The sequence below is a fragment of the Rhipicephalus sanguineus genome, chromosome 3 (genome assembly GCF_013339695.2).
Source record: "Rhipicephalus sanguineus isolate Rsan-2018 chromosome 3, BIME_Rsan_1.4, whole genome shotgun sequence".
Taxonomy (NCBI): domain Eukaryota; kingdom Metazoa; phylum Arthropoda; class Arachnida; order Ixodida; family Ixodidae; genus Rhipicephalus; species Rhipicephalus sanguineus.
Genome location: NC_051178.1, coordinates 94,439,551 through 94,450,499, shown reverse-complemented (window position 1 = coordinate 94,450,499; position 10,949 = coordinate 94,439,551). Strand labels below are relative to the sequence as shown.

General features: G+C 44.7%; 1 protein-coding gene across 1 annotated transcript in view; it reads left to right on the top strand.

Annotated features, from left to right (window-relative positions):
• Positions 1–10,671, top strand: part of LOC125757849 (uncharacterized) — a 23,178-nt gene extending 12,507 nt beyond the window's left edge. Inside the window, exon 4 of the mRNA XM_049414058.1 lies at positions 10,645–10,671. Within this exon, the coding sequence (XP_049270015.1) occupies positions 10,645–10,671 (27 nt within the window). The remainder of the gene's footprint in view (positions 1–10,644) is intronic.
• The last annotated feature ends 278 nt before the right edge of the window (positions 10,672–10,949 follow it).

Below are 10,949 nucleotides of genomic sequence, written 5' to 3'. Positions count from 1 at the left end.
AATGCGAAGCATTTCTTACCGAACCTGAGGCACTTTGGACGTTTCTTCTATCTATCTATCTATCTATCTATCTATCTATCTATCTATCTATCTATCTATCTATCTATCTATCTATCTATCTATGCGATCATCTATCTATCTATCTAGCTATCTATCTATCTATCTACTATCTATCATCTATCTATCTAATCTATCTATTCTACTATACTCCTACGAGGACATGGGCCGCTCTCCCAGTCGTCTCCACAGGTTGAAATATACAAAATTTGCATAGCATAGGACGAGTGTAGTACGAACACGATTCACTTGTTATGGGGTCATTCCACGCCAACTGTCCCAGCCTTGGCGCGCGACACCTGCGATTTGATGAAAAAAAATCGAGGACTATCCATCTAAAGCCAGAAGCCTTCCGCCGACAAATATTTTTTGGCGAAAAAAAATTTTCAGTGCCGCAAACCCTATGTGAAGTTTTTCGGAAAGTTCGAAACTAAATGGCTCGGAAAATGCGTTTTCAAAAAATCTCTTCTGCATATATTAGGCTAGGACAAATTTTTCCCTACATAACGATCGTAGGCTTCTCACTTAAAATAAGTTCACGAACGTTTAGGCTTTCGTGAAATTTTCATGGGGCATTAAATATTGACAACATGCACCCATATTGGAGATTTTTTCATAGAAAGGCGACATTCAGTGAAATGTAATATTTTAATTTAACTGATTGCCAGGAAGTTTTACTGTAGCCCAAAAATAGTTTTGAGACGTATATGGCGTGAAATGTTCTGTAGAGCTTGACGACAAAGTTGCAAGAAAGTTGATTTTTGCACATGTTTAGCCGTAAATTAACATTGAGGTGCTCCTAGTAAAATTATGCTAAATAGCGCATTTACTAGCAACATTAGTTGTTTACTGACTGTGAAAGTTTTATCAAATTACTTTATGTTTTAAGGAAGAAAAAATTTTTGAAGTTGTGTTCTGCCGATGTCTATTTTTGCTCGCGTTTTCTCTTCGCAGAAACGCGTCCAGCGGTTAGTACAACCTACATGGGCGCAAGGTTCGCCACGGAACAGCTAGACAACATAATAATCTCTGCCCGTGCTTATTTGAATGCTTTAATAGTGAGTATTGGCCTGAGTAAAAGAGAAATACGAACTCCGCCAGAGTGAATTTAACCACATGCAGCTGTCCATTGAAGGTCGGCATAGAGAGCTTACGCAACAGCGGGAAGTGACACCCGATGCGTGCACGCTCCGTTGCCTGCGCAAGGTTTAAAAGTGGCAAAAGGAACAGATTAGTTGCTTTAACAAAGGAGATCAGTTGCACTTGTGACGAACACAATCGTATATAAGCATAGGGCGTGCGCAGGGTTCCCCATCAGGAGGGGGGGGGGATGCGAAGATTCATCCCAGTGCACCCCCCTACTAAGTGAATGTACGAGGCGATTTTGCGCCCCCCCCTCCCTCTTAGGTGACAAGGAGTCAAGGTATGGGGCAGAATTTGCGCCCGTCCTCTTAGGTGATTAGGGGAGGGGCGGCCGCCCCCCTGCACCCCCCCCCCCCTGTGCGCACGCCGATGTATATAAGTGATGATGTTTGACCAGGAACCGTGAATTGGTGCAAAAGTACAACATGCGTTTCATATTACAGCAACTGAATTTTTCCTTAATCGTAGTGTTCTTCCCACTTTTATATCTGTGCGCAGGCAACGGAGCGTTGCACGCATCGGTGTCACTTCCCGCTGTTGCGTAAGCTCACTATGCCGACCTTCAATGGACAGCTGCATGTGGGTAAATTCACTCTAGCGGAGTTCGTATTTCTCTTTTACTCAGGCCAATACTCACTATTAAAGCATTCAAATAAGCACGGGCAGAGATTATTATGTTGTCTAGCTGTTCCGTGGCAAACCTCGCGCCCATGTAGGTTGCACTAACCGCTGGACGCGTTTCTGCGAAGAGAAAACGCGAGCAAAAATAGACATCGGCAGAACACAACTTCAAAATTTTTTTTCTTCCTTAAAACAAAAAGTAATTTGATAAAACTTTCTCAGTCAGTAAACAACTAATGTTACTAGTAAATGCGCTATTTAGCATAATTTTACTAGGAGCACCTCAATGTTAAATTTACGGCTAAACATGTGCAAAAATCAACTTTCTTGCAACTTTGTCGTCAGCTCTACAGAACATTTCACGCCATATACGTCTCAAACTATTTTTGGGCTACAGTAAAACTTCCTGGCAATCAGTTAAATTAAAATATTACATTTCACTGAATGTCGCCTTTCTATGAAAAAATCCCCAATATTGGTCATATTGCCAATATTTCATGCCCCATGAAAATTTCACGAAAGCCTAAACGTTCGTGAAACTTATTTTAAGTGAGAAGCCTACTATCTTTATGTAGGGAAAAATTTGTCCTAGCCTAATATATGAAGAAGAGATTTTTTGAAAACGCATTTTCCGAGCCATAGTTTCGAGCTTTCCGAAAAACTTCACATGGGGTTTGCGGCACTGAAAAATTTTTTTTGGCCAAAAATATTTTGGCGGAAGGCTTCTGGCTTTGGATAGATAGTCCTCGATTTTTTTCATTGAAATCCCAGATGGTCGAGCGCCAAGGCTGGGACAGTTGGCGTGGAATGACCCTATGACATCAATAACGCGAAATACCTGTCGCGTACGTCATGAAACCCTTTCCCTCAGTTACGTGTGGCACACACCCGCATACCAGAGTTACTGTTATGCGGGTAAGTGCCACAGGTGATAACAGTCTCAATCAACGCAGTAAACGCGAATATACACTTTGACACGGAAGGAAAGTGATAATAATAGTAATTGTTGGGGTTTTACGTCGCAAAACCGCGATATGATTATCAGAGACGCCATACTAAAGGCCTCCGGAAAATTTAACCATCTGGTATTCCTTAACCTGCACTGACACCGCACAGTACACGGGCCTCTACCATTTCGCCTCCATCGAAGTGCGACCGCCGCGGCCAGGATTGATCCCGCGACCTTCGGGTCATCAGCCGAGCACTGTAACCACTACACCACAGCGGCCGACGCAAGGAAAGTTAGGGAGCTGAAGACAGAAGACGCTGGGCTACCATCTACTGGTCCAGTTGGTCCACAACGTCGACCACGTGGATTAGGCAAAAACCGGGGTCAATGCTTGCTACAATAACTCTGCCGAGAGGACCATGTCCTTCCTGATTACCGGTGACTTCAGCACTGATTTGTCAAAACCCAACAAAGCCTGGTTCTTAGACGGCATGAAAGACAGCTTTGGATGTGGACAGGGCATCACAAGACCTCGGTGCCACATCCAGGACAAAAGGCATCACAGATCATTTCTTCGTAAAAGCCAACCGCGGTTTCCACCAGCTCCACTACTCCTCGCACTTCACTACACTTAGACCATTCGTAGCCGCGATTACGACCGAATTCGATAACAAGTCCTGTCCAGCTGCTCGTGCTCATTGATCACAGTCATGATGACCTTATTCAAGAAATGCCAAGAACTTTTTCCACATATGCACACGGGTTCGTGAAACATGCGTGCGTTCTCCGTCGTAACGGATAAGCATAGGTGTGCGCAGAGGGGGGGCAGGGGGGCGCCCCCCCTCTAGTCACCTAAGAATACGGGGGCGCAAAGTCTGCCTCATACATTGACCTAATAGGGAGGGGGGCACCGCAATGAACCTTCGCCCCCGCTCCCCCTGAAGGGGAACACTGCGTACGCCTTTGCGGATAAGTACAAGCATAACAACTGTAACTCAACTCTAACAACTGCAACTCTAACGTACATGCAGTCCACCTACGCTTGCCACTCGGCTGTGTATATATCTAGGGAAACTTTTCTGAATAAACCATAGTTGCGAGTAGCGACTGTCCTGTTCGAATTCGCGCTATCCAGTATTGAAGAATATAAGCACTACACATCAGCTTACTGCGTGTGGTGTGGGCAACACATATTTCGCTATTGGCATCGTTAAGCAACTGTAAAGAACTGGTTATATAATACATGTGTGACTCTTCAAAATATTTGTGTGCGTATAGCACTTGCACATTTCTCTAGCGTCATTCCGTAAAGTTTCCCTCAGTGTTAAAAATTGCCACACAGTCACCTTCCTGCGCATGCTTGGCATAACATCGATTCCCACGGTACGTGGGATTTGGTTGGTTGGTAACAACTTTATTGATGGTCCGGCAGAGCTTTCGCCGACTGGGCTTTAGGTCTCCACGTGGGGACGTCGAGGCCTTGCCTCACCGCCGCCTCGCGGGCCTGCTGGACAGCCCAAAGTTGGTCGCCGAGGCTGAGGCTGCGCAAGGCAGCGGCCCACCGCGGCGGAAGGGTTCCGGAGTTAGCACCTTCCGGATTTTTGTCACAGTCCCAGAGCATGTGATTTAATGTGGCGACCTCAGTGTGGCAGACCTTGCATATATTTGTCGGGTATGTACTCGGGTAGAGCCTGTTACATTGTGCGGGGTTGGGGTACGTGTACGTCTGCAGTTGTCTGAGGGCCGCCGCCTGCGTCCTGTTCAGCTTGTCGCTGGGCGGAGGAAAGGTTCGGCGGGCCAGGCAGAAGGCCTTGGTAGTTTCATTATAGCTGGTCAAGCGGTCTTTGGTGTTGTCCCATAGACGACGGTCGCCGGTGCGGTTTGTGAGCTCGCGCGCCTTGGCGTGTGCCGTCTCGTTTAGGTTGCGTTGAGTCTCTGATACCTCTCCCATGTGAGCCGGAAACCAGATGAGCCTGGTTTGACAATCTACCGCTCGATGGACTTGGCTGTTGCGTAGGATTCGGGCCGCTTGCAGGCACGGACAAACCGGCTTCGTGTACAACCTCCAAAGCTGCATCGCTACTATTAGCCCATGCCTGCGCAGTTGCTGACACCATTACTTTGTTTACCACATTGCGATAACAGTTATATGTTAGGTAGCTCGTGCGACTCATCGATTCTCAGTGAACGGACCGATTGTGCTGGAGCGTGTTGGTCATAGTTTGTTTTCGATTGTGAAGTTTAAGAAGGTACAATTTGGTGGGATGCTTTGCGCGCGTACTGCATCCCTATATGCGCATTTTTTCAAGCACTTCATGTGCTATTACTGCCAACTTCAGAGGGGCGGCCCGAATGGCCTGACCCCTCCCCCCACTCCCCCTACTTTCTTCTTCATTTATACGTCAAGAAGAGCACATATCAGGTTCCCCTTGCTGCTGACGCTGATACGTTAACATATGCTTGTGTGTGGCACGAAACAAAAAAAATGGGTGTTACCGCAGGTGTGTTACACTCGACGGTGGGTGCGCTACCGTTGGTTACGCGCATAGGTGGTTTCGCAAGAGTTCAGTCGCCGAAGCAAAACTGCCTTGCTGCAACGGGTTGAAATGGTAGGCGCCAGTAGGCCCGAAAGCGACAATGTGAACACGAATATTGTTGGCGGATGGTGTTGTTTACAAGTACATGCCGGAAGGATATTCAATAAAATACCAGCTAATCCGCGCCTACTCCTTGGAGCAACTAACGCTTGTCATGTTTGCTTTTCACGTGCGTGAGAAGGGGGCCTTTCTTACATTTTAGCCGTGCGGTAATTCTACGCAAAATATACATAGGTGACTACAGTAGCGAAATATTTCTTCTTTCAAAAATAACAAACAAGACGCCGTTTTATTTAAAATAAGAAGATGCAAAATACAATAGGTTAACGTACGCTGTCCCTTATGAAATAGGCTTTGAATTGGGTCAACACACTTTTCTTACCGTCATCGCTGTGCCCAGCCTCGTTGCCGCTAATGCCTCCGCCCAACCATCCTGCACCACACACATGATATTCCGATAGCTAACAGCGCTTTATTCACTACACTGAAAACAGACAAAATTTATAACCATGCACAAAGGTTCATTCTCAACGACTACAGGCTTACATGTGACTCGGTCACAAACGTACCTTCTTCTCGCTGCGAGACAGTTTTTCATGCGTAATAATTGTCAACGTAAAAACTAGGAAAGGCCAGTAACGTGTACAGGCTCGTCTGACGTTTTTATGCCCCAATTGCCGACTACCAAAGGAGATATAAGCAAGGACAAATAGCAGCGACAGCACTACGATTCGGACACAAGCGTCCAACATGGCGCCAAATTGGTAGCTTCGTCAAAGCTCCGACGGATGGCAGCAATTTTGCATAAGGTCTATTGTGCAGGCCTAATTCTAAGAGCTTGTCGGTACTAGTGCTGATTGGTAGTCCTACGGCTTGTTTAAAAATTTTCCTAATGAGGCAGTCTAATTTTATCTTTTCTGCAACGTACTACCTAAGGTAGGGCGCTACATACACTATCCTACTCATAGGTAACGCCTGTACCAGTCTGATCATGCTTCCTTAATTCTTTCATCCCGCTGTGTCTGTTGGCTATCCTTTTGATCAACCTCATAACATGAGATTCTCTCCGTTCCAGCTTCCTAATGGTTTCTCCCTTGTTTCCTTTTGCTTGAATTAGTCCGCCGCGGTGGTATAGCGGTTACGGTGCTCGGCTGCTGACCCGAAGGTCGCGGTCACATTTCGATGGAGGCGAAATGGTAGAGGCCCGTGTACTTAGATTTAGGTGCACGTTAAAGAACACCAGATGGTCGAAATTTCCGGAGCCCTCCACTACGGCGTCCCTCATAATCATACCGTGGTTTTGGGACGTAAAACCCCAGATATTATTATTTTGCTTGAATTACTAGTCTCAAAACTGATTTTATCCACCTTAGGTATGGGTTCACCAGCTGCGATCTTCAATTATATGTCCGTTTCGAGATTGTATTCCCCTCTGTAGCTGTTTGGTTTACGGCCCCTGCATGTCGGCCTGTATAATAATAATACTGCTTTTTCCGCCGAGAAAACCAGTCTGGTGCCCTGTAGATATTCTTCGACTGTTTAAATCGCGCTTTGGAATGTCTGTTCTATTTGTACATCACCACCCTTCTTCACCCATAGGGTAATATCATCGGCATACAGAGTGTGGTTAAGGCCCTGAATTTCTTGTAGATTGGCTTGTAATCTGAAGAATACCAGGTTAAAGAGTAATGACAGAATAAATAAATAAATAAATAAATAAATAAATAAATAAATAAATAAATAAATAAATAAATAAATAAATAAATAAAGCGATTGCTGTGGTGTACATCTACATTGGTGAACGTACGTGCGCCATGCATGCCATAATCCCAAGCTCAGCCCACGCACACATACGGAGCGATGTCGTTCGATGGTTTATGTAACGACGCTCGCTCATTCTGGGCATCTCGGAACAATATGACAGTTGCGCTCTCCGGTGTTTCGGTTTCACCCGCGATATTGGTCAGGTTTCGTCACTCTGCTAAATCACCAGCGTCCGCTTTTTGGGAATCTCAGGCAATGGACTCTTCGAACGAAGGTCTCCAATTCTCCCATTGGACCATGCCACCGGTGCCCAACAGTTAAACAGTCAATTAACTTAATTGCTACAACTACTGTAGTAACTGATATCTCTCGTCATTTTAAGATGTCCACCGCTACAGAAAGTACTTATAAATGCCGGGAGCAAATATCTCATTTCCTTAATTATTAAGCATTTTCCTTACTTTAGACTTGGCTTTCTTCCTGATTGATGTATTACTGTAGATATTTCTGTATATTCAATTATTGAATAGGCGCTAGCATTCGACGTAAGTCTTCAGGATGAAAGAGGCTAGCTTATGAAAAACATAACAAAGAAAAACTATTCCCGTTGTACACAAATATTAATTCTGTGTCTATCGGGAGAAGTTCCAGAGTCATGGAAATATGCGGTTGTTGTAGCCATCCCGAAACAAGGCAAACCTCCTGGCATACTCGGAAACCTGCGACCGATTGTGCTTATTATAACTTTATGTAAACTCCTGGAGCGAGTGGTAGCTACGCGCCTTACATGGTGGCTGGAACACTTCAAGTGGTACAATCCCGGCCCAGATCGGATTTCGGCCTCAACTTGGAACCGAGGATGGCCTAGAATACCCCTCCTCTGCGATGCTTATAGGTGGCCACTCACACCGTGTACGAACTTTGATTGCAATGGACATACATCTAACCTATGATAACGTAAGCCACGAAGCAATCCTTGAGGCTCTTCAATGGATTCACTTGCCTGGTCGTGTCCGCGTATTCATCAGTTCCTTTCTTCAAGGGCGCTCCTTTACTGTGCGCATCTTAGGTAACAGCTACGGCCGCTTCAACATGCAGCGTGGAGTGCCACAGTGGTCTGTTCTTGCGCCAATATTGTTCAACGTTGCACTACTATTGATGGCGTGGAAGCTATCAAGCATTCCCAAACTAAAAGTTTGATGTATGCTGATGACGTGACATTGTGGTCGACTCACTCTTCTCTGGACCATCAAGTGCGGGCACTGCAGGCAGCACTAGATGCAACGTTGGTCTCGTGCACTTCATTGGGACTCACACTCCTCACAAGAAAAGACTGCTTAGATGAGCATTGCAGATAAGTGGGGCCGCCGCAAGCTTGACCGAACTCTTGTACGACTTACGCTTGATGGTCGTGTTCTCACGGAGACGTCTACAATCCGCGTCCTTGGGCTAGACTTTTCTGCATCTGGATCGACCTCACTCTGGCTTCGGTCTGCACGCGGAGCCACCTCCAGCATGATTCAGCTTTTTCGTCGCACCGCTCAGCACAGTGGCGGAGCGCGAACTCGTATCGCACGGGTTCCAGAGTTCTAACCCCTATAACTTCCTCATTATAGCACGTACTCGCAAAATTGTTGCGGCAGCATGTTCACATTGCAAAAGTGCGCATATTTATCTTCATAACAATTTTTGGACCTCAGGGTTGTTTAATGGCCCTTTAAGAAAGCCGTGATAAAGTTGGCGGCAAAGAGGTCCACTGAGAAGCGGTAGTGTGAAGGTGTTGGCGGAAACGTGACGAAGTGATGATGTCAGCTGTCAAATAACTATAGTGCCCCAAGCTTTCGGTCGTCGTTTCCAACTCCTGTCTCTCAGCAAAGCAGGCCATTAGACCAGAGACAACCCGGTGAGTCAATATAGTGTGAAAGACGTCGACTAATTGGCGCATTGGCTAAGCTTTTTTATCAACTGCTCGAATGGGCAGTGAAAAAGAACCGCTTAAAAGGCGGTTAGGACGACAACGGTACTTGACCCAGAAGCCCAGTATACGACGCAAAATATGTAAAACAGGCAACACTACAGTATTACCACTGCAATTCTTGACCACAGAAAAAAATTACAAATGTACCTACACTTAACAAAACATAACCGCCGTATATCTCAAATATAAATTAAACAGTGAAAAATACAATAAACGTGAGATATATTCATAAAATGCTATGAGGGAATATTTTCACACGTTTTTTTTTCTACCATGCAACTGTATCTCCTGTATTCTCTATCATACACAATTTAACGGAGAAACGTACAAGTAAGAACGAAAGAACGAAGTAGTATATTTCTGAATGACACACCATCGAAAGCTTATTTCTATTTATAGAAACAATGTGTGCTTCTTTAAAACTACAATAACTTTATAATGTCGCTCCGATTTAGTGTGTTGAAAAATTATTCAGCAGCGTTTTCAGTTTTGAAATATTGCGAGAATTCTCAACAATATTGTACTCTTGCGCGAGATAACATCGCTAATCGCTAGGCGTATATATACATCAGAATGTACATGAAATGTCGTAGGAGTTTAACCTAAAGCATAAAAATGCCAATTTTTTAATGGAAAATTCTTTTGCGGCTTTGCGCTGAGGGACCGGCTTATATGTGTTCTACTAGCCATGTATCCTTGAGCAAGTGAACGTTTTGCTCTTTTCATTATTAACATTCCTCCAAAGTAATTCCTCTTTTCGACTTCAATTGGTACGCATAAGAAAGCTGGGACAAGCTGAAGCTAACAAGGCATACACAACACGTTGATACGAGCGTTGAAGTAAACGAACAAATAAAAAGGAATGACATTGGTCCATTAGGCCCATCCCGACAGCCTCATTTTTCACCGAGCAACGGAAGTACAAGGATTGGCCCCAGAAACTAGAAGTTTGAATTATATATTTAAATTACAGAAGAAATTTATGATTTCTTTTATCGGTTACGAAAGACTGAATAGATCTACTTAAGCTCGTTTCACGACTTCCGTGCTCGTTCCAGAACAAGTTTGTCTGAATATAGCCAATATGCTTTGTGTTACCGACGCTTACAGTTCAGCACCCTGAGGTATCATGCGTGTTTTAACATTAGACAACGGGCATAGATATTGAGGCAGACTGATTAGCTCAGGTTTCATTTCACATGTTCTCCTAAGTTGTTAAAACGATAGCGCTTTAACAATTCAACCTAAATTATACTACCAGCTAAATGTTACAGGGGGCGGGAGTGCGCTATTGTTTCAGAATAAACTTCTGTACAAAGGGTCAAGCTCAACCGAATACGCCATCGCCTCGGCTAAATTGCACCCACTGTGAGCACACAATGAATCAGTATTAGTATATTCCATGGAGAGTGAACAATTAGGTATTAAAAGCGTCCCTGCCTTTGGAGATGTCTGAACTTGTCATTGTGCTTTGTATTCTACTCAGCCGTGCAATAAACGCACTTCTCGATAACAATTTCCACATGTTTGCACAGGTGACGCCGCTCACCGTCAAGGGCTGACTACGGCAACTTGTTTAAATGATAGGGACTTCCTTTCCAAGCGTCGCGCGCTCGTCGTCGAGTTGTTGAGCATACTTTTGTACACTGCGCTGTAGTTCATTTTCGGTCAATAAATATATTAGGGAATGATGAAATTCTTAAACATTCTTTTTTTCGAAAAATGGACCTCTACAGTATGCAGTGAACGCAATTCGTGATTGTCCAGACATAAATGGCAAAATAATGCACAATCCTGCAAACTCAGAGAGGTAAATGAAAAGTCTAAAAATATGCATTCA